The sequence below is a fragment of the Hyaena hyaena genome, unplaced genomic scaffold, assembly GCF_003009895.1.
Source record: "Hyaena hyaena isolate Hyena2069 unplaced genomic scaffold, ASM300989v1 scaffold_50, whole genome shotgun sequence".
Lineage (NCBI taxonomy): Eukaryota > Metazoa > Chordata > Mammalia > Carnivora > Hyaenidae > Hyaena > Hyaena hyaena.
The window spans coordinates 3,981,356-4,004,418 of record NW_024080682.1 but is presented as its reverse complement, the minus strand read 5'-3'; the positions used below and the strand labels follow the sequence as shown (position 1 = coordinate 4,004,418).

Sequence of the window (23,063 nt, the reverse complement as noted above, 5' to 3'; positions counted from 1 at the left end):
ACGGCAAAACGTGGCACCAGGAATGGTGGCTTCTAGATCCCCATCTTTCGTCCTAGCGGGGACCGAGCTCTGTCCCGTGCTGCTCCCAGCACAGGGCCCACCTGGGGGCATGCAGGGAACGCGCCTTCCCCCTGAAGACGGCACCAGGCCCACCATGGCGGCGGGGAGGGGGGCTGTGGCCCCAGGAGGGAACGTCCACATCTACGCCATCGGTGTGGGAGTGCGGGTCTCCGCAGACGTAAGTGGTGCAGAGGAGGTCACGCTGCATCAGCCCCCGCCCTCAATTCAGCAAGACAGGTGTGCTTCCCAGAGGAGGCAGAGACCAGGAACCGCGAGCGCTGGCGGCAACTGCAGAAGCTGAGAGAGATGCGGGAGTCCCTCCCTGGGAGCCTTCGGAGGCCGTGCGGCCCTGCCCACACCTTGATGTCAGCCGGGGCCTCCAGACTGCGAGAGCACCCTCGTACCCCCCGCGCGCGAAGGACAGCGTGCGGTGATTCGTCACACTGGCCCCTCCGGCCCCTCCCCCCACCCCGGGGAGTCAGTCGGCAGATGAGTGGAACCCAGCCCAGCACGAGGCGCAAGGGCGCACAAGGAAACACACTCGACGGCGCAAAGGCAGAGAGCCGTCAGAGACTCACAGACGAGCCGTCCCCTCGGAGATGACGGGCGCTGCCCCCAAAGGGGACGAGGCCACCCCAAGACCAAGGCTGGACTTCGCTTTGGGGAACCACATTGTGGCCCTGGATTTGCATGTCACAAAGGCTGTTGGAGCCAATCAGCCAGAGCTGCGACCCAGCGATGAGAAAGTAGAGGGCGGCAGGTCGACCCCGCGGTGGCCAGGGCACCTGCCCTCCCACGGTCTTCATGTGGACACAGGCACGCGCGGGAAGCTGGGGTGCTCGCTCCCGTGTGGACTCGTCCACGCCCCCAGGGTCTCCGCGCTGTCACGTGATGGGAAGAACACAGAGTCACCGCGGAGGGGAGCTGTAGGCGCAGCCGTTTGGGAAGCCCTGTGTCTGAAACTCTCTGTCACTTCTGAAGCAGAGTGGCCCCTCCAGGCTCCTGCCGTGAAGGCCCCCCAGGTCCTCAAAGAGACTCATCTCACTCAAAGACCAGCCACAGGCTGTCTGTTAAAAGGTTTCTTTCAAGCTACGCTGGGCTTCTTTCCACAGTAAGCTGAGGACTCGGCGACGCGAGGCTTCATAAAAGGCATGTCCTTGAGCACACCTAACCTGAAACCCAAGTCAGTGGCTGATACTGCAGTTAGCTTAGAAACACAGCCTTGTTGACCGTTTCTCCCAGAACTCAGAGGTGCAAAGCGCATCCATGCAGACCACTCACTGCTGAGCGACCCGGGGCGCAGTCACCCGCCACACCTTCGAGCTGGCGTATGCGTGCCTGCAGGGCCGGAACCGCCCCCCCCCCCCGGTGCTTTTCTGTCACCCCTTCTGCGAGTGCCTGGCAGAGGAAAGGACTCACGGGAGGTCAGTAGCAAAGCAGTACCTCCCCAGAGCTGTGCGCCACTTTCCTGAGCCCCAGAACTTGGTACCCGTTACCCCACCGTGGTCCTGCGCGTGGCCCTGTGCGTGGTCTCAGTTTTGAGCCTCAGCTTCCTCCCCTATAAACCGGGACACACACACACACCTCCCCCAGAGTGGCGGTTGGTCCCAGGTCCAGCGGGCCCACCGTGAGCTGTCCCGGAGCCGCCCCAGCCCCTCACGCGCCTGTTCCATCTCAGGACAGCTGCTTCCCGCCGCACCCGAAGGCTTGCCCTGAGCCGTCTGTGCCTCCCCACCCAGCACAATGGAGAAACTTCAGGAACACTACCACCAGTGAAGGTGTTGCCCGGACAAGCTCTCGGGCCGGGTTGTCCAGGGTCAGACGGGAGACCCCGCTTCCCTGTGCCTCTGCATCCCCCCGCCCCCCCCCCCCCCCACCCCGCACAACAGCACCTGCTTCAGAGGCGCCTGCGCTGATTGCTAGGATTTCGTGCAAGTGCAACGAAAGGCTGAACTGCACTCAACGCAGCTCTTTGGGGGAGGTGCTCCGCAAACACACGCACGGGACCCCAGGAAGCGAGGCTCCCGTGCCACGTTCCGCCACTGGACGTGACACCGGCTGCGAGGAGAGCTCCTGCGGAGACGGCTCTGCTCCTCTGCCCGAGCCAGCGTTCCGCCATCTCCCTGCCGCCGCGCCAGGCCAGAGCCACCATGCCCGGCTCTGCAGGGACACGGCACCCCCCGCGGCGAGGCTTCTGTCCCCCTCTGGAAATGCCGGCCCCAGACCCAGAGCAGGAAGTGAGGGCAAGCGACCAGCAATCCACTCAGCCTTTCTGATTAAACGTCTCCCAAACATTAGGGTGACGTGAAAAAGACGAGAAAGGCCCACTGAATTATTAAAGCTCGAGTGGCTTTTGCTAATGTGGCCAGGCCCAGATGGGTGTCCACATCCTCGGTGTCCCCTCAACGCGCCACCGGCCCGCCCTGGACACAGCCGCCCCGCCTCCTCGCCCCTCGGCTGCCTGGCGGTTCTGGGCACACTCGGGGCACGTGTCACTGTCCCCTCTCAGGACGGCAGACAAGGGTCAGGGCTCCGAGGGGAGGGCACGGCTGCAGCCCCCGTCCCCGCCACCGGCTGGGGCTGCCGGCCCGTCTCAGGGGGTGGCTGGCGGGTCCCCGGGGACCTCGCTTGGCTGGTGCCGCAGCAAGGGCCTGACCCAGCGGAGCCGAGAGTCCCCGGGGAAGCCCAGCGTCACCACGGGGGCGGGCGATGGACACACCCAGGGAGCGAGCGACCCTCAGGGCTGGAGGCAGCGGATGTGGTTCTCGGCTCCCCACTGTAGACAGTCCGTTGGGTCGGCTCCCTCGATTCTTCAGAGGCTACGACCCGCGGAGTCAGAGGGTGGGGGGCTGGGGGGCTGCCGGCACCGTGCAGCTCAGCCCCCTCAGCGCACGGGACGCGGAGGGCGGGAGCGCACAAGTGGCCGGCTCGGTGGGACGCACAGAGGTGGCCCCTGGGGACACGGGGGAGCCTCAGGACTGACGTTCCGTGGAGCTGGAGACGCACTGCATCCCTCTCCTTTCTGTTTCTTTCTTTTTTTGGAGAAAGTGCTGGGACAGAATTGCCCGGATGATGCAAGCCCCGCGCGGGCTGCCTGGAAGGCCGGGACCCCCTGCAGAGCGCAGGGTGAGCCGGACCCGGGCTCATGGCCTCCGGCCTCCACTCCCTGGTCAGGGGCCACGTGGGGACGTGCACACCGCAGAGTCCCCACACTGAGCACGTCTGCACCCTCACTTCTCTGACGACCCAACCGTCCAGGATCCACGTGCACCCTCACGTGGTCTCTCACACGTGCACAATTCTCATGTACACCCTCCCACACATGCACACACTCACACGTGCACCCTCCCACATACACACACACATCCACACTCACGTGGCCTCTCACATGTACACACATTCACACGTGCACCCTCACGTGGTCTCTCACACGTGCACAATTCTCATGTACACCCTCCCACACATGCACACACTCACACGTGCACCCTCCCACATGCACACACTCACACATCCACACTCACGTGGCCTCTCACACATGCACACATTCACACATGCACACTCATGTGGCCTCTCACACGTGCACATGCTCACATGCACACTTGTGTGGCCTTTCACACGTGCACACATGTACACACTCATGTGGCCTCTCACACATGCACACACTCGTGTGCACACTCATGCAGTCTTACATGTGCACACACCCCACGTGTACACACACCCACGTGTACACACACATGCACACTCATGTAGTCTCTCACACCTGCACTCACAAGGATGTGCTCAGTCTCACACATGCGCACACACTCGTGTACACATTCACATCTGCACGCTCACACTCCCATGATCACACACTCACCCCTCACTCTCCCCCATATCCGCTCTCTAGAAAGAGTCAGAGATGCAAACACACGGCACCCTCCAGCCCCCGCCCGCGAGGCTCCATAGCCTCTCGCAAGGTCCCACCGGGGCAGACGGGATGCAGTCCGGGAGCTGCCGGGACCCCCATCAGGGAAGTCAGCAAAGCAGAAGCTGAGGGGACCGTTCAGGGTGCAGCCAGCCACTGCGCGTTGGCCTTGCCTCTTGCTGGCACTGCCGATGGTCCTAACGAGGGTGCTGCGCTAAGTCCTCCAGGCGCAGGGATCTGAGGAGTGCTCGTCTCCCGCTGGGGTCTCAGGACGGCTCTGGGCGGGGGCGGCGCACCAGAGTGGGATCGAGAATCACCAGGCCTGGGCAGGGGCGGGACCCTCACCTCACACAGGTGGCCTGCGGCTCCCCGTAGTGGCCAGGACACCACTCTGAAGCCGGAAGGGCCCACACGCCGAAGGCGTCAGTCAGACCCAGGGAGGAGCCCCCCTGCTCAAAGCAGAGGACGGCCTGGGGAGAGGCGATCACAGCAACTCAGAGGGCAGCGCGTTCCCGGCTGAGTGTGCCCGCGGTTACACGCTCGCTGGACGGAGGGTGGCCCCAGGCCTCGCCAGCCGGCCGTGTGGTCTTTCTGCACTGACCCTGATGCCCGTGCATGCTGTTTGAGTAAGCGGGCGGCGGGATATGCTGGCCCTGGGGGAGGGACATGGCCACCGCCTCCCAGGGGCTCCGGTGATGGAGAAAGACCAGCAGGAGGGTCCCCATCCCGGACCCGAGCGCATGCCCCTCGGGTGGCCTGGCTCTCCACAACTTGCTGGGCAAAACTGCCCCGTACGAGGGCCGGGATCGTGGGTGGAGGGAGGGCACCCGGCCCCTGCTTGCGGGCCGTGGGCGGAAGCCAGGGAGATGGCACTTCCCCGCAGGGCGCAGCGCGGGGCTGGGTGGCCCGGTCTGCCCAGCCCCGCTGTCTGGTGCCCTCTGCCTGCTCTGCTGTGCCGGGGAATGTGGCTGCCAGGCCAGCCCGCGCGGGAGCCTGGCCCGGAGCCAGCCCTGGTGCGGGCGGGCAGCGCAGGCCTCCCGCGGCCGGGCGGCCCCCTCCCCAGCTGCTCCCGCCACCGCTGGTGTGCATCTGGCTGCAGTCAGATGGGGACGCAGAGGCAGGGAGGCCGGCCGCTGTTCCGGGCCCTTGCCGGGCGGCCGCACCACAGGCAGGAGAAGCCTGTGCTCATCGGCGTGCGGACTCTGGTCCAGGGCCCGGAAGCTGGAGGCCCAGAGGCCCCGGGTGCAGATCAGGCAAGGCCCACGGGGTTAGGGCAGGCCTCGCGGGCCGCAGCCTCCAGCTCAGGGGGAGGCCCTGGCCGGAGCACAAGAAATTCGGTTTTGCCGACGCTGGAACACAATCAGCAAGCGATCGAAACCGTAAGATTGGACGGAAAGAGACTGCGCAGAAGTCCTATCGGGAGAGAAATCAAAGGGGAAGGGACTCGAGAAGAGGAAATGTAAGGTTACAGATCTAACCCCGGAGAGGGGGCCCGGGAGGGAGCCCGGGGGCAGGTGGCCGCTTCCTGCCGAGGTCAGAGCTCCCGCTGAGGGCCTCCTCGTGGATACCAGTGTGGGGGGGGGAGCCGTGGACACTGCCGGGGGGGTGAGGAGGGGGATGGGCCGAGTTGGCCAGACCCCTCCCAGGGGCCTCTCAACCTAGTCAGCACGATTTCCCAAACTGGCTGAGCCAGGGCCTGAAGGCAGAGTGAGGAGGCCATCTAGCGGCGGGGGCCGGTGGGGAGGCGGGGGGCCGGGCGGGAGGCGCCTCCTGGGGGTGGGGGCAGAAGACAGGCAGCCACCTGTCCTCAGCAGGGATGCTGGTGAGGGATGGAGGGGTGGGAGGAAGGGGAGGGGCGGGGGAGGGAAGGAAGGAGGGACAGAAAGATGGGCGGAGGGGTGGAGGGGCGGGGGGCGGGCTGAGATGCCCGCCAGAAGGAAGGGCAGAGCCCAGACCAACCAGAAGTGGATCCTGAGGCCACCTGGGCAGCAGGGCCGGCTTGGACAGAGGCTGGGGTTGGAAGCCCTGACCCGCCTGGGGAGGGGCCTGACTGTCTGGAGGGGGAAAGCCAAAGGGAGGGAGCCACCTGGTGTCTGGAGGTGGAAGACGAGCGTGTCTGGTGTCTGGGAAGCGGGGAGGGGGCGGGATGAACGCAAGGGAACATGGGGGGCTCGCTGGCGCCCTTGCTTCTGTGGCAACAATTACAACCTGCACTTGAGGTTTGTCCAGACTCCCCCCACCTCAGCCCACAGCACGGGGCAAACGCTGGGAAGTAAGGCATCAGTGGCCGTTTTACAGCCTACCCTTGTTTCACTCCTGAGGATGGCCAGTCCCCAGGCGCCTGGCCCTGGAAGGCTCTGTGGGGCGTCAGCGAGATGGAGGGGACCCGGAGTGAGGAGGCCAGCAGGTCTGGGCAGCACAGGGCCCAGAGGGCGCCGACAGCTCCCTGCAGCTCAGGCTTTGGCCTCGAAGGTGCAGGCAGTGCACCGGCAGCTGGGAGCCCTATGCCCGCAGGAATCATGCGTCCTGGGTGTCCCCCAGCAGGCTGGCCCTGGCCGCACACGGGGGTCCGGGCCTCGGGCGCTGGGCATTGCGGCCCTTTCTCCCGTGCCCGGTATGCCAGGGAGAGGGGAGAGGGAAGGAGCTGGCAAGGCGGGAAAGGGAGCCCAGAGGCCGGAGTGTCCTCGGGGTGCAAGGCCGGCCCCATGCAGCAGTGTCACATCCACCCTGCACGGTCACCCCCTGGGACAGGCCAACTCTCCAGGCACAGGACAGTGTGACCGCTCTGTCTGTTTTCACCGTGAGCACAGACGCACGGACAGCCCCGTCAGCTGAGCAGAGACCCTCCCTCCCCCGGTGGCCTGGACGAAGCGGGGTGCTGCTTTCTGGCCTGGCCCAGAGGCAGGCAGCCTCCCCAGGACGGTGATGCTTCACAGATCATGCGACAGAGGCAGGGGCGCAGCTGGCCCCCATCTCTGGAGGCCACAACTGGCTGCGAGCCCCCATATTGCTCAGCCTCTCAGAGGCCCTGCTGGCCGGTTCCCGGGGTGCTCCCCTGCCCCGCTGCCCCCACCAGGGGCTCCCCTGGGCCACTGGGAACACCCCGATGTTTTAGGGCCGAGCCTTCACCTCCGGGCTGGGCTGGGGCTCTAGGGAGACTGTTCACAGAGGGACACTCCAAGCTCTGACTCTCTCCGGGGCCAGTATTTCCATTCTCCATGGACAGCCTTCCCGCCCTCGCTGCCTTCTGGAACAATCCCTACATGGGGGGAGGGGGGACAAGAAGGCGAGGGTACGTTCTGCAAGATGGGGGATTTCAGATTTTATATTTCTGGTCTAAACAGGACTTTTATGGGGGTTATTTATTTTATTCTGAAGGGAGCGCAGGGACCGGGGACTTCAGTGTCACCGGCTCTGAGTGTGGCACCCTCCTTGACCAAAACGGTGTTCCCCCAGGCCCCGGCCCCTGCCTGCGCTGCAGCCCCCAGGCCCCTGATGGCTGGCCTGCGGATCCCCATGGAAAGCCAGCTCGGTGCGATGGGGAAGGAGCCTGAATTCCACATTCAGCTCATCCCTGGCCTGCACTTTGCTCCGATCGATTGATCGTGGGGGTGGTGTGTGCACAGCCTTGCCCACTCGCCACTGCCCCCAGGCACAATGGGCCTCCGCCCACCACGCAGGCCCCAGCACCCGCTCCCTTCTCCAAGCTGGGGTGCCGCACCCGCACACGCCTGGCCTGGCCGCTGGACGGCCCCTCAGGTCACTCTGTCCCAGCCCCTGAGCGTGCCTGCATCCCGCTTGCAGAGGGTTAAAAATAATGCATCGACTGAATCACAATAAAAGAGCAGTATTTTCATATTTTTCTAAGGTGCTTAAGACACTTGGACTCGCAATGCTTTAAGTTGTGGTCAGTGGGGATCACCATTACCCGGAGGATGTTGAATATTCAGGAGGCTCAGACCCTCTGTGTTGAAAATGCAGAGGGAGCCCTGGCCTGCATGATAAAGTCTCCAAAAACAACATTTAAATATAGGACCTGGGCCGCTTGGCCCCTCAAACATTTGAGAGAATATCTTTTTGATGATCAAAGCGTGGAGGGGGGGGGTCCAGACTGTCCTTTAAAACTTAAGTTGGTTTTAACTGAAGCACCTACCATTCTGGAGAAAGGGAAGGGGGAACGCGGTGCCGTACACAAAGCAGGGGATAACCCGCGTTATCCCGAGGAGCATGCCTCCTCCCTCCCGCCCACCTTTGTCTCAGGAAAGATTTTTTTTTTTTAAACTCAAAGGCTTCAGGTGAAAATAAAGCAACGGCAGCAACAGAAAAAAAAAATTTAGTCTTTTTTAGGGTTAAACATCAGAAGACAAGCTTGCGCTGCTGTGGCCAATCAGATACGCCCCTGCCAGCTATAATATAGCACCGGGGGCAGCCTGTCTCCCAAGCTCTCCAGGCTTGCTACCATTTAAAATCAGACTCTTTTTGTCTTTTGATTGCTGTCTCCAACCCCAACTCCGATGTGTTCCGTTATCAGCGACCAGCAGCCTGCCGTTCCAGCCCCCGTCTGGGTGGGGATCCGTGGCCAGGCTCCCGCAGCAGCGGCGGGCAAGGTTATATAGGAAGAGAAAGAGGCAGGCAGCGAGCGAGCGAGCGAGGGAGCCAGCAGCAAGCCGGAGCGCACAGGCACCCGCTCGCTCGCGCACACAGACCCGCACGGGGACGGCAGGAAGGCGCCGGGCTCCGGGGACGAGATGCTGCTGGCGAGAGGCATGCTGGCGGTGCTCTTCTCCGCACTGCTGCTGTGCCCGGGGCTGGCGTGCGGACCCGGCAGGGGCTTTGGGAAGAGGCGGCACCCCAAAAAGCTGACCCCTTTAGCCTACAAGCAGTTTATCCCCAACGTGGCCGAGAAGACCCTAGGGGCCAGCGGAAGATACGAAGGGAAGATCTCGAGAAACTCAGAGCGGTTTAAGGAACTCACCCCCAATTACAACCCCGACATCATATTTAAAGATGAAGAAAACACAGGAGCCGACCGTCTGATGACTCAGGTAGAAACCCAGCGCCGGGGCGTGGAATGTGCTGCTTTCACGGGGCTTGTGTGTAACCAGCGGCTCCAGACGGAGTCTGTTTGCTCTCGAGGTGGATAGCAGGGCGACTTCGCCATGGCCTTCCCCACCCACCTGCCTCGCTCCCATCCCTTCCTCTTCTTGGAGGGGAATGGAGGTGAAGGGTCCAGCTGCAGAAGTTTGGGGTGGGGGTGGGCGGTGAGGACGGCAGCTGTGGTCCACCGATGTGGCCCTGATTCACTCCATCCTGCTGGGATGGCCCTTCCCATCCTGCCTCAGCTCTGGCTTGTAACTTGGGGAGACCTTCACTCCGGGGGCATCTGCCCTTCCCAAGTCCGGGATGGAAAGGGAGGGAGGGAGCAGAAATCCACCCCCCATAAACATCAAGTGGCTGCCAGGTCACCCTACAAATGCAGCCTTGAGCGTGAGACATGGGTGCTTACCGGGTCCCCTTCTGCACTGGGCTTCTCTGTCCCCACGACCCCCACCCCGCTGCCCCTCCGGCCCAAGACCCTCCGTGGGGAAAGGCAGGAGGCAGAGCTGACAAAAGGCAAGGGCTCCAGAGGCGCCGCCTGGTCCCTGCGTGTATCACAGGCTCCGCTGCCATTTCACCGTGGACACTTGTGTCCCTCAGTGTGAACGGATTGATATTTCTTTAAGGATGCGCTTCCATTCTCCCGAGCCCGCGGTCCTTGAGGGGAGGGACTTAGAACTTCCTGGCATTGCATCACTCCGGTCAACCTGCTGGCACAGGAATTGGGGACTAGATATTAGCGGGAGGGGGCAGAACGGGAAAGCAAAGAAAACACGCAGTGCCCTCCCACCCAGCCTCTGGCTGGGACTCCTGGCTGCCAACCTCCCCGCCAACCGTAGACTTTCTGAAACTCCACGCACGTATCACCGAGGCTGGAAATGGATTTCCTGGCAAATATAGGTCAACATCCTTTTTATTGCCCTATTAAAATCTCCAAGTCCTACCTTTCGGGCTAGGAGCGCACCACCGCTGGCGGGGCGCAAGCACGGGGGAGGGCGGGCGGCGAGGGCGCGCAGGGGGAGCCCCTCCGGGCCGCTCGCTTCCCTGGCCCGATTCGGGCGGCCAGGCCGGACGGGAGAGGAGAGGGGCCGCCGGCTGGAGCGGACGGAGGGGGCGGGAGGGAGCCTCGCTCTCGCATCTGCTCGCGACCACCTTAAATCTGGACCGCGAGTGTGGACGCGCGCGCCTGTGCCCGGGAGCTGCGCGAGCCACAATGAACTCCGCGCAGGCCGCGGGGCGCCGGGGGCGCGGCCGGCTGCGGGGAGCCCTCAGACCCCGGTCACCTCGCGCCCCGAGGGAGGCAGGGGGCCTTCTCGGAGTCCCCCGGAAGCCCGGGAGAGGGTGGCGAGGCCGGGGGAGGCGGCGGGGGCGGGGACGCGGAGGTCCCGAGCCGGCGGGGTCGCCGTGCGCCCGCGTGTGCGCGGGGCCGCCGCGGGAGAGGGGCCCCCGGAGCTCCCGCCGCGGGTCGCAGAGCCCCGAGCGCGCGGAACGGCGCACCCTGGCGCCCGCGCCTCGGCGCCCGTCCCTCCGGGATGCGCGGTCGCCGCGGCCGGGGCTCCGACGGCCGGGCCGGGCGGGCCCGGAGGGGTCGCGGCGCGGGCTCCGACGCGTCCCGGCGGAGCCCCCCGGCCCCTCTCCCCGGCCGCCCGCCCGGGAACCCCCGGCCGAGCCCCGCGCCGGCCACTCTCGCCGCGGCGCGCGCTGGCAGCATTTGAACTTCTGACCTTCTGTCAACTTCCCTCCGATGAACGGAACGAAAACAAATACTTTTTTCCTTAGGCTAGTGGCCATTCCCGTTCCCAGCACAAAAGGACGGGGGAGGGGCAGCCAAGTGGGGGCGGGGTGCGGAGAGCTGGGCCGGGATCGCAGCGCGGACTGCACGCAGGTCCCCGAACGCCGCGGAGGGCTGCCGGGCAGTGCTGGAAGGCGCCCTTGGGGTCCCCTGCCCTGCCCTTCCGTCTCCCTCCGTCTCCCTCCTTCTGAGAGCTGCGTCGGGGTCGGGGAACAGGGTGGCGAGGCCGCGGCCGCAGGGGTGAAGCGGGAACGCCTCCCGGGCCGCAGGAGCCGAGCCGTCCTCGGGGACCCGTTCGCCCGCCGCCCCGCGTGTGATTCCGTGCTCGGGCGCGCGTGCCCCTCCCCGGGGCGGCCGGCCCTCCGCGGCTCTGTGCGTCTCTGTGTCCCCGATGTGACTGCCGCCCAAGTCCCTCAACCATGGCCAGACCGTCCCCAGCGGAACTTTCAGAGCAGCTCTGGAACGCAGCGGCTCCTGGTTAATATTAACTCGGAGAGGGGGGAAGCGCAGACGGACGCGCTCGCCCCGCAGGCGCGGGTGCGGCCGGGGGCTCCGGGGGCAGGAGGCGGCCGCGGGGCAGGGCCGCAGGGCCGGCGAGGGACGCATTTCTGTGTGCGCGGCGGCCTCGCCCGGCGCGCAGGTGTGGGTGTGAGGAGGGTTCCCCTGCGTGGATAGGAGGGGTCCTTTCCCGGAGCAGGGGGGGTGTGGAGACGGCAGTGTGGGGACTGGAGGGAGGGGGGTCCCTTCTGAAGTTGGGACCCCCCCCTCCCCCGCGCTGGGGAGGTCGGGCGGCGCGCTCGGGCTTCGGGCGCCGAGCGGCGGCGCAGACCGGGAGGTGGCGGGGGCTCGCGCGCTGGGACCAACTTGGCCTCCGCGCACACAAAGCGCGGCGCGGCGGCCCCGCTGGGCTTTGCGGAGGCTGCACCGAGCGGGGCTGGATTCGCCGCACAAGACCCAGCGAAGGGCTCCCCGGCCTGGGCTCCCCAGCCTCCGCCTGCGCCCGGCCGGCCGGCTCGGTGCAGGGCGTCCCGCAGGCGGGGGCCGGGGGCGCCCGGGGAGGGCGCGTGGGGAGCGGGGCGCCGCTGGGGCCTGGCGCGGCCCGGGGCGCCGGGGGACAGGCCCGCGGCCTCCCCATCCCGCCCTCCCCCGCCGGCGGCCCCTGGGGAGCCGCCACAGCCCGGCCTGCCCCCCGGGAGCCGGAGCCGGGGCGGCGCGGGGCTGAGGCTGCGGGCGGTGTGCGTGTGCGTGTGGGCGGAGTGCGCCTGCGCAGCCGGCCTCCCGGCCCGGCTCCAAACTGACCCCGGTTTACTGATTGATTTTCATGTAAAATGCGTTCAATCCTCAGGACGACCTCACTCAAACTCTGCCCTTCCGACTTTGTCTTTTTTTTTTTTTTTTTTAAAGAAAACCGCTGGCAGTCCCCGAAATCTGCCGCGCTGGCCTGTTACCGGGGCCGCCCCCAGCACCCCCCGCCCCACACCCCCGCCAATTTGCTGCGTGTTTAACTCACAACCATGTTACTGGGCGTTATTACTAGTGTCCGACACACACTTTTCCTGTTGCGCAATCTTCACACCCCCCGGAGGCGCAGACCGAAGACAGAAGTCCCCCGCGGGCTCCGCTCCCCGCTCCGTAGGGGCCCGGCCCCAGGCTGCCCCGAGGACCCGGCCGCACACCCCCCTCGCCGGGTCCGAAGCCGCCGGAGCCGCCCCCTCTGCGGGAGGTCGACTTGAAACTGCCCTGCGTGCCCAGGGTCTGCGTGTCTTGGGGATGCGCCTCGGTGACCCCGTGGCCGCCGTTTCCCCTCCTTTGAGCCCCTCACCCACCACCAGCGGGAACGTCCGGGTAGTGAGCGCACACTCCCGCCGCTGTTTTTACTCTGAATGTGACCCGAGAAGTCCGCGGGGGCGCCCCCAAACCCGAGCTCCACTTCGCCCTGACTTGGGTCGCCCCTCTTCCGTGTCTCCGCTTCCCCGCGGGTGGGGGGCGATCCCCGAGGGCTCCAGGCCTGGGGCCTGTCTGACGCCCCATCCCCCACCCCTCAGGCCCCACCTCCTCCCTCCACCTCTTAAGTTTGCTCTTCAAACTTGCAGGACGCCATTCTGCTCCGGGGCCAAGAAAACAAGGGGGGAGGGAGCAGGGTAAGGCGAACGCGAGCCACCGGCAGCCCGCAGAGGCGCAGGCAGGGGCCGTCCGTCCGGAGGGCAGGAATGTGGCGGCCCCGACAAAGCCTGTTTGCCGTCCGCGCGACACAACTCACCTGCTCGCCCTCCAGCCGGGCTCCTGCCCCCGGTCCGGGTTGCAATCAGCCCCCCGCCCCTCCCCGTCCCCCCTCCGGCTGGATTCACGCCTCAGAGAGGCACAGGGCCGGAGGGAGGGTCCAGACGCGACCCAGGGCTGTTCAGGGGGGGCTCCCCGCTCAGGTTCTGTTTCAGAGTTGCACCCTGGGCCCCTCTCCAGCCTCCTGGGGGGGGGGGGTTCAGGCCGGGGAGAAGGGTGGAGCCTTGCACAGGTGTGGGGCCACCGGCCACAGAAGAGGAGCTGGGGGGGGGGGCACTGCCCTGGGGGCCTCGAAGGTCCGGCAGGTTATTATCTGACACGCGCAGTTTACTTGTTTCAAACAGACTTCCTCTTCGCAGGCCCCAGTAGGTGCTCTGCTATGTCACCCTGCGGAGAGACCCGCGGGTCGTCTGCAAGAGGCCTGCCCCCCCCCCCCGCCTCCCACCCGGTGCCACTGCCACCCGGTCCCCCACTTCTCCACGGGCCCCTGGTCCCCAGGCGCGAGGGGGGCAGGCCCTGCGGGGGCAGGGACGGGGCAGCCTAGGCACTCACGCCCCGGGCGCCCCTTCTCTCGGCAGCGCTGTAAGGACAAGCTGAACGCCTTGGCCATCTCGGTGATGAACCAGTGGCCCGGAGTGAAGCTTCGGGTGACCGAGGGCTGGGACGAAGACGGCCACCACTCGGAGGAGTCGCTGCACTACGAGGGCCGTGCGGTGGACATCACCACGTCAGACCGCGACCGCAGCAAGTACGGCATGCTGGCGCGCCTGGCCGTGGAGGCCGGCTTCGACTGGGTTTACTACGAGTCCAAGGCGCACATCCACTGCTCCGTGAAAGCAGGTGAGGCTGCCCCCAGGCCCCAGCTCCACACCTGCCCAGGAGACTCGCCGCTGCGCCCTGCAGCCTGACTCCAGGGAACCCGAAATACGGGCAGGAGGCCTGAGGGCCGGGCAGGGAGGCCATGTGGCGATCGCTTGTGGGATCGTACCCCGTACAGGTGTGTCCCCCCAGCCAGGGATCGCCCCTCCCTCGGAGGCCACGGAGGCCCAGGGTTCTCCACGCCCGGATGCAGAGGACACAGGGCTTACTGAGCCCCCCCCCCCCGCCCCCGCAGGTGGCTGAGACAGGGAGGGGGGAGGGGACTCTCCTGGTGAGACAGCAGCGGCGCACGTTAGCCAGGTCTGGCCTAGATTCTTCCTCTCATTTAAACCTTAGGAATCCGGGCCCCCCCCCCAGCTCTCCCCGCCCCAGCACCAGAGGGGCCGTCCAGGGTGCGAGCTGCCGAGCGGCTGCAGATACTAAACTAAGGCAACTCACTGGCTAAGCCTTTGGGGAGAGGCCTGGTGGGAGGTAATCAACCCGGGGTTACCGCTTCCAACATCTGGAGGCCGCCAGCCCGGAAGCATCTCCTTGTTAGGAGGCAGCTGGGTGTCCCTGAGTCCAGGCAGGGCCCGGACACGCCGGAGGCTGCAGCTGTAGCGCGGGCCCAGGCGTGAGGGCGACTTTCCCGGGCCAACACCGCCACTCGCTGTCGCTGGCAAGGAACAGCCACGCCAGGAAGGCGCTGTTGCGGTGGGAAATAGCCCAGCCTGGAGGCTGTTTGTGCGGAACTCTCCACCTCTCAGCCCAAGTTGGTGCATTTAGCAGAACAGTTCAGGGTGAGTTTCCGAGGGGCTGCGTCCTCCCCACACTGCCCCCCTCCCCGCGTTTTGCCCGTTTGTCTCCTAGCACGTGTTAGCAGAAAAAACACTTGCAAAAGTGTCACGACGCACTTGGTAGCTAAGGAAAATAGTGGCTTCTTATCACAACAGAAGGAAAAGGTGTGGAGGGGGCGGGGGGCGGCGCCCGGCTTGAGGCCGGAGAGAGGACGGGCAGGCGGTGCCCCTACTTCGTGGGGCTCCCCGGCGGGAGACACCCCCCCCCCGCCCGGGCGCGCCCTCCCCTGGGAAGGCCGCAGCGGCGCTCGCGGAGGCCAGGTCCGTCCGCGGGGTCCCCCTGGCGGGGGTCCCTAGAGGTCTCCTCGCAAGTGAGCAGCGGTAATCCTGCCCCCCGGACCCCGCCCGGGGAGGGCGGACCCCCGGGGCGCGGAGAGCCGCTCATTGGCATTCGGCGCACACGGGCCGGGGCGCGGGGCGCTGCGTGTCAAGCAGGGTCGTGCGACTCGACGACTCGGGCTCGCCTGCGCCCCGGGTCGCATTCCGGGGGGCGACGGCGGGCCTCCAACGGCCAGGCCCGCACTTCATGCCGCAGAAACCGATGAGAAGATTAAAAACCCTGTGTAATTCCAGCAGGAAGATTCTTTCTCGCGATCTCTATTTGCAAAAAGCATGATCCCGGAGATTGGAATGCAAAGGACCCCAGGCCCTCCCCGCCCTCCTCCGCGGCCCCCTGCGCGCCGCCCTGGCTCCGAGCATTGTCCTCGGGACACTGAGTCTCAGAGAGGGACGGAGGGCTCGGGAAAGCGGGTAGTCAAGGGGCCTTGAGAACCCGGCCGCTTCCAGAGCTCGGAGCAGGCCCCGCCATTTAAAATTCAAATACACATCTTGAGCGCTTGGAAGAGGCCTGGCTGTGCAAATAGTGCTTGTGAGGCCCGGCTTCTGGAGAGCCCGCGTGTGAATCGCAGGGGGGCGGGGGGGGTGCACCTGAGCAAATAGGGAGGGGCGGCCGGGAGAGGGCAGGGGGGAAATGGAAGCGGCCCCTCTTCCAGGAGCGTCTCCCATTTATTGCAGAGAACCACAGTGACAATGCTGGGCCCTTTATTGGATTTTAATTAGAAAATCCACACAAGCCCCGAGTTTTCACACCTCGGCCAATTCCCTGGAATGTTTGTTCAGTGGCTACAACTGCTACAGCTCTTTTGCACCCCCTGGTCCCCTCCCCCGCACACACACACCCCTGCAGGCAGGCGGCCGGAGCCATGCCCCTGGCTGGGCGCTGGGGGCGGGCAGGCCGGGGGTACCCGCGGCGCAGCGCGGGTGCAGAGCGCTGGAGGGGCCCCGCACCCCGCGCCGGGGGCGGGGGGAGAAGGAGGTGCGCCCCGGCGCCCGAGGGCGCTCAAGGAGGCTTCCTGAGGAATCTAAGTGGAGAACAAATACCCTGCGCATTCAGGGCGAGGTCGGGTGTGTGCTGAGCCAGGGGGTGGGGGGAGGGAGGCGGAAGGGAAGGAGTGTAACCGGCCTCCCGCCGGAGACGCCAGCCAACCTTTGTCACCGCCAGTCCGACCCCAGGACAGCCGCCGAGGGATGTGTCTGCACCCGGACCGCGCTGGCCGGTCCCCGGAGCCGCGCGTCCCGGGCCTGGCGCGCGCGGGACAGCCGGCGGGGGTCCCGCCCCGCCCCCCGCGCGCTCACCGCCCTGTCCCTCTTCTCTCCCTTCCCTGCCCCGCAGAGAACTCGGTGGCGGCCAAATCCGGCGGCTGCTTCCCGGGCTCGGCCACGGTGCACCTGGAGCACGGCGGCACCAAGCTGGTGAAGGACCTGCGCCCCGGGGACCGCGTGCTGGCGGCCGACGACCAGGGCCGGCTGCTCTACAGCGACTTCCTCGCCTTCCTGGACCGCGACGACGGCGCCCGGAAGGTCTTCTACGTGATCGAGACGCGCGAGCCGCGCGAGCGCCTGCTGCTCACCGCCGCGCACCTGCTCTTCGTGGCGCCGCCGCACAACGGCTCGGCGGCCGCGGGGCGCGAGGCGCGGGCGGGGGGCGCGCCGGGGCGCCGGGCGCTCTTCGCCAGCCGCGTGCGCCCGGGCCAGCGCGTGTACGTGGTGGCCGAGCGCGGCGGGGGCCGCCGGCTGCTCCCGGCCGCCGTGCACAGCGTGACGCTCCGCGAGGAGGCCACGGGCGCGTACGCGCCGCTCACGGCGCAGGGCACCATCCTCATCAACAGGGTGCTGGCGTCGTGCTACGCGGTCATCGAGGAGCACGGCTGGGCGCACCGCGCCTTCGCGCCCTTCCGCCTGGCGCACGCGCTCCTGGCCGCGCTGGCGCCCGCGCGCACGGACCGCGGCGGCGGCGGCGGCGGCGGCGGCGGCGGCGGCCCCCTGTCCCCGCCCGCGCCGGGGGCGCCCGACGCCCCGGGGGCGGCCGACGCGCCGGGTGCCGCGGGCATCCACTGGTACTCGCAGCTGCTCTACCAAATCGGCACCTGGCTGTTGGACAGCGAGGCCCTGCACCCGCTGGGCGTTGCGGTCAAGTCCAGCTGAAGGCCGGGCGCCGGGGAGCGCGCAGGGGTGGGGGCCGGGGGTGGGAGGGAGCCACAGCGAGGGACAGCAAAAGACACACGGAAAAGCGCACGGAATGAGACTTTAATTATAATAATAATTAATAATAATAATAATAATAATAAAGTAGGACAGTCCAAAGTAGACTATAAGGAAACAGACACCCCGGGGACGTTCTGTCGTTGTGTTTAGTTTATATATATTTTTTTGAATTTTTTGGTTGTTTTATTTCGGTTATTTTTTTTTCACCTCTCCTGGCTATTTATTTGTTTGGTATGAATAGATGTTTTAAATAATATGAACCGGACCTTCAAGAGCCTTAAATAGTTTGTTTCTTGGATAATTTATTATTGTCATGTGAATTGTACTCACGGGGGTGAAAGATTATTTTGTGAGGCCAAGCGACCTGCTCAGAGTCTATTTTTCTACATGCCCCTCGCCCTGACTTTCAGAAAGCAAACCTCTGCACTCGCATTTCCTCCCCTGCTCCGCCTGCTTTTCGGCAAGTGTAAACTAAAACATGCTTCGTGGGGGTCCACAAATTATATTTTTATACACAGAATTGTAAATTAGATTTTTTGAGAGATCAAGACTTAACTGAATTACATTTCATTTTTGAAATAGTGTAAAATATGAAAATATATTATTTTAATTTAACTCGTTTCCGGCGAAGCAGCCACGTTGCGGGCTGTCTTCATGGCTTAATATTTGGTTCTCATCACCATTTTGGCCACATTCTTGGAAGTTGAGACTGTTACACACACACACACACACACCTTTTTTTTTTTTTTGGACAAACTGGAAGAACTCTGTTATTTTTAACTTCAAAGAATTTATTAGAAAATGATATTTTTTAAAAGCGCACATAGTGATGAGCCCACAAGTATGGAGCCTGTAGTTTGTACAGAGAAAAACAAAGGATGTTTTTGCATTAATAACTTGAGAATTAACTGCTGTAAATTTACTAAAATGTATTTTTGAATATTTTGTAATAGTTTTATAGAAATAAAATGTACCACGCACAGACTGGCTAGTAGATCCTCACTGAGAATTCATGTCACAGCCCCTTTTTCCTTTCCTTTTTGGCTTCTCTGTCCGGGACCCTGGTGCTGACAGGAGACCCCGGCCTTATATTTTTAGATGTGTTGCTTTATACTGTGAATTCAGATCAGCTTAAGTAGGAAACCAAAGTAGGAAACCAAACTGACCTGTCTGTTGTCATCACTGGAGAAACCTCAGCTCTGTTTGTATTTATGGGGTGCACGTCTTTGTGGGCTCCGAAGGCTGGGGGTGCCACGTGGGGGTGCCGCCCCGCCCCCACCCCCGACCCCTTCACTGCGAAGCCTGCCCAGCCCGGGGCACACGGCCCAGAACCTTCTCCCCGAGCTCCGGGTAGCCGTGGGCAGACCTCATCCCTCCGCAGGGAGGGCCTGGTCCCCGGGCCTGGAGGGGGGGAGCGCCTAGCGGCTTTCTGAAGCACCAGAGGACCGTTTCCAGAGGGGTCCCCGGAGAGAGGGCCAAGTGTTGGTCTTCTCTGAACCCCCAGCCCCCTGGTGGCAGAGCCCCTGTCCACCTGCTTGGGGGGGGGCACCCTCTCCTCCTCCCCGGCCACAGCTGCTCGTGTCAGGGCCTCAGGCCACGCTGGTGCTGTCTGGAGTGGTTGTGGGTGTAGACCTTTGTCCCGAGGGCGTGTCCTACTCTAGCGGGCACCCTGTGGTTGGGCGTCCTGCGTCAGCTTGGGCTGCGGGAAAAGGTCCTCTGTGCCCTTGGCTGTGCCCTCAGTGCTGCGGCTGATGGAAGGCTACTGTCCCGTTCGTGCTTCGGGCCAGGTGTCCAGGCAGCGTGCGCTGTGCGAGCACGGGGCCTCTGAGCAACGCGAGCCTGTCTAGAGGCCTGTCCGCGTCTGGGGAGCCGATCTGAGCCTGATGGCTTCAGGCCGGCCTGGGTGGCCCCCCGGCCGGGTGTGAAGACTGCGGCTTCTAGAGCTCAGCCGGCGTGGTGCCCGCAGGGTCCCTGAGGGGCTGGCCGGGTGTGCCTTTCCCAGGAGGCGGGGGGCCTGGGTGGCCGGGGCCGGGGGCCGGTGTGCAGCCAGGGCTTGCCAGCCGCAGGCTTCCCAGGGGCCAGGCCCTCCGGGCAGGCGCGTCCTTGGTTTTTCTCCATAAAAGACTTTTCCTTGGTCCTCTAGGTAGTTAGCAGGTGCAAGGCTTACGTCCCTGGTGGAATGTGGTTTCTGTCGAGTTGACTGTTCCGGTGCAACTATAACCAGCAGAGGGAGGCCCGACACGCCAGCGTCCTTGATTGACTGACCGATTAGCGGGGCGGCCCGAGCGGCCGACCCGAGGGGCTGAGCGCCGGCCAGGCCCCCAGGCCCCCGTGGGTGACCGCCAGCCCCAGGACGCCGCGGCCCTGAGCAGCGGCCAGGCACGGGGGTGCCCTCCCGCTGCTCCCCCTCCCCATGCCATGTCTTAAGCCCCTTCCCCACCTTTAAGTTGACAACAGTCTCTCTCATGGCCTAGAAAAGGGAGCCGCGTCGTGGGGACTGTCCACGCGGGGCATCCGCTCCGTTCGGAGCTGGCGGTGCGGGAAGTTTGTGCGACACGTGCGCGGGCTGTGGCCACCAGCCTCGCTCCTGCCTAACCGCGTATCTATTCCTGTCAAAAGCGTGCATCACAATGTACTTGAAACTGTTATCTTTGTGCTCTGTTGTTTGAATAATTAAAGACGTTACAGAGACCTTCCGCCATGTCTGTTCTGTGGCAGGACCCCTCTCCACACGGTCTCCTGCGCCTCTCCTCCTCTGCCCACGGCTCGTGCTGAAGACGTGACCCCAGAGGTCTCGTGGAGCGCAGACCGCAGAGCCCTCGGCGGGCGGGCGGGCGGGCGGCGGGCCGTGGGAACTTCCCTCGCGTGGTGAGCCCGTGACCCGTACGTTTGGGGGGGCCCCCGGGGCTGGGGCAGAAGGTGGCACCAGCCTGTCCCGCGGGAGGCCCTCCGCCGTCAGCATCGCGCCCACAGGACAAACCGTGGCCAGGCGTGCAAAGAATGCCAGTTGGTCGCGAGATGTGGCAAGGCAGTGACACCCCAACCTTCCAAAAGCACAGTTTCCTCGAAGGGGTTGAGAGGCCCCGGAAGCGGCCTCCGCCGGCCTCCTAGGAGGCAATCACAGAACACTCCCACGCGCACTCTGCCGGACGCTGTGTTCCGCCGGGTCGGCTGGTGAATTGCCGCCCCGAGACAAACCCGGCCCTTGACCTGTGAGCTGAGATGGGTCTTCCCCTATATTTTTTTAATCGTGGAAAACAAAAAACCTAAAGAAGAATATTCACGACAGGTAAAATTAAGTGAAGTTCGGATTTCAGTGTCCATCCGTCAAGGTGTCCCAGAGCTGCCCCCGCTAATTTCTTCGCACGCTGTCTGTGGGGGCCCCGGGGCAGACAGACTGTGTCAGACACCACAGGGCCACGGAGCCTGAGACGGTTACCGGCTGGGTCTTTACAGAAGAAGTCTGCCTCCTGTGGTCCGGGAGGGGAACAGGTAGGCTGCCGGGCACAGAGGACAGGGTGCGCCTTCAAGGCCTGTTTCCTGCTGAGATGCCAGTGATGAGGCCCGCAGTCTCAGAGCCGCAGGGCGGATGATGGACCCAGGGAGAGCCACCAACACCACTCGGACCCGGTGGTGTAACAGGCAGACGCTGGCGCTCATCACTGTGAGCGAAGCCGGAAAGTACGTGTAAGGCAGGGAAGGGGCCAGGGCTGAGAAGAGGAAGATGTACAGTGTTTGTCTCCCGGCCGCGCGGGGAGGAGGTAGTAAGTCTGGGCTTGAAGATAATCCTCTTTCCTTTTTTTTTTTTTTTGGATGAGCTTGCTGTTCTCCAATTACGCAGAAGATAACAGGAATTAGCATTTTGCTCTGTACACAAGCCCTGGCACCTGCCAGTGCGGAAGATCGCCTTCTTCGTGGATATCTGTGGCGTCCGCCACGGGGGTGGCTGTGTTTCCGGAAAGGGGGAACTGGCTCAAACAAGGGGTTGAAAACTCGGAAGACTGGAGATAAGGTAGAACAGACGTTCTGCCCAGAACCCGAGGAAGGCATTTCCCCCGAAGACAGGACGCTGGGTTTCCGGGTGCAATCCCGTTCATCCCGGCCGAGGGCCTAGGCGTCTGCACCAGCGGAAATGGACACCTGTCCCCCCGACGCCAGCCCTCGTCCCAGCCAGGGCCCCCTTCCTCCCGCCCCAGGAGAGCTCAGGCTTTCCCTTTCAGACGGCTGGCCCTCAAGGCAGCGAAACGAACCCGGGGTCTCTGAAAGGGGCCCTGTGCTCCCGGGTCCCTGTGTCCGCCTCTCTGGCGCGTGTCATGAGGACTCAGCAGCTGCCTTCAGCAGACCTCACCCACCTCCCAGCTCAGCGCGGAGCGCCCACCAGGCGGGCCACACAGGGCGGCGAGCTTGGCCCTGGCAGAGGAGCGGGTGGGTGGGAGGGATGTGGGACTCTGACCTGCGATGCTTGGAAAGGGCAGCGAGTGTCGGCATCGAGGCGGGAGGGCCGAGGCATCCCTGCACCTGCCCGCTCACCTTGCCGCTTATGGTGGCCGCTGTCGCCGAGGCTCTGGGGTCTAGGCGAGCCCGGCCCAGCCCCCAGCCCCCCAGCCCCCAGCCCCCCATCTCCCGGGCCGCTGCGGCCGGCTCCACGCCCGCCCCGTCACTGCCAGGCCCCGCAGCCGCCTCCACGCCGCTGCCCGGCGCTCCGCAGGGGGCCCTCCGCTGAGCTGGAGGCAGCGTGCGGGGTCAGGGGGTCGCTGCCGCCTGGGTCCGGGACCGCACCGCGTCCGCACCTGCCGCCTCGGCATCCCTGAGTGGAGTCGCAGCGCCCTCTGCCGGCCGCGGCGGGGATGGCGGGCGCGCACCTGCCCCGGCCGCCTGGGCCGCAGACCCGCCGCGTTTGAGGGGGCGGTGCGGGCGTGCTGTGCCCCCCACCTTCAGCGACCCAAGTTAGAGCTCAGCGTCCCCCACCCCGCGGACCGGGCCTGGGTCGGGTGGCCGCTCTGAGGACCGCTGTATTCTGAGGGCAGCGGTCACAAAGGACGCACAGGGGACTGTCTTGGGAAAGGGCGTGTTCCGTCTCCCCGTGACGCTGGGGGCACCGCGCTCCCCGCTCGGCCGCACCAGGCCGTGCAGGGGGGTGTGACCGCAGCCATTTATGGAGCGGGGGGCTGGGCAGACCCTCCTCCCAGAGGCCTGGCGCCTGGATGGAGCTGGTCTCCAGGGCCCTCCCCTCTGCCCTGGACACGGTGCCCGAGCCGTGGGGTGAGTGGGCGACCCCAGGGGAGGTTTAGAGGAAGGACAGGGCCACACACGTGGACGGTGGTCGGGCCTGGAGTATTGTAGCCACACGCCTGCCCTCCGTGTGCCCCACCCTCACCAAGAGAGACCCCAGGACTGGGGCCCCTCGGGGTCCACCACTGACCAGCCCTTAGATTTCGGGGGGCTGACCCTGCGGGGCCTCTGCTCCCTCGCAGGGAGGGAGGCGGTGACTCCAGGCCCTGTGAGGCCCAGATACACTCCTGTTTGAAGGCCGGCCGGGGCGGCCCACCGTCAGGCCTGGGTGACACTGACCAAGTCCACGTACACGCAGAGGGAGAGGCAGCCCGCGGGCTGGAAGCTCGGGAGACGGGGCGCTCGGACTCTGGGATCAGGTCCCCGAGGCCAACCTCGG

The 23,063-nt window shown here is 65.0% G+C and overlaps 1 protein-coding gene across 2 annotated transcripts; it reads left to right on the top strand.

Annotated features, from left to right (window-relative positions):
* The first annotated feature begins 8,420 nt into the window (after positions 1-8,420).
* Positions 8,421-20,025, top strand: SHH (sonic hedgehog signaling molecule). Of its 2 annotated transcripts, none has more exons than XM_039230668.1 (3): positions 8,421-9,009; positions 13,712-13,973; positions 16,521-20,025. In XM_039230668.1, the coding sequence occupies exons 1-3, from the start codon at positions 8,713-8,715 to the stop codon at positions 17,330-17,332; spliced, it is 1,371 nt and encodes a 456-aa protein (XP_039086599.1). In that variant the 5' UTR covers positions 8,421-8,712; the 3' UTR covers positions 17,333-20,025. The 2 variants fall into 2 exon arrangements, with proteins under 2 accessions (XP_039086599.1, XP_039086600.1); XM_039230669.1 differs by lacking the exon at positions 8,421-9,009 and adding an exon at positions 12,987-13,276.
* Positions 20,026-23,063: the final 3,038 nt, after the last annotated feature.

Excerpts from the sequence above, each read along its gene's own strand:
- SHH (XM_039230668.1), top strand. The coding sequence starts at position 8,713 with ATGCTGCTGGCGAGAGGCATGCTGGCGGTGCTCTTCTCCGCACTGCTG. Across the intron at positions 9,010-13,711 it reads CCGACCGTCTGATGACTCAG|CGCTGTAAGGACAAGCTGAA; the intron begins GTAGAAACCCAG and ends TTCTCTCGGCAG. Across the intron at positions 13,974-16,520 it reads CCACTGCTCCGTGAAAGCAG|AGAACTCGGTGGCGGCCAAA; the intron begins GTGAGGCTGCCC and ends CCTGCCCCGCAG.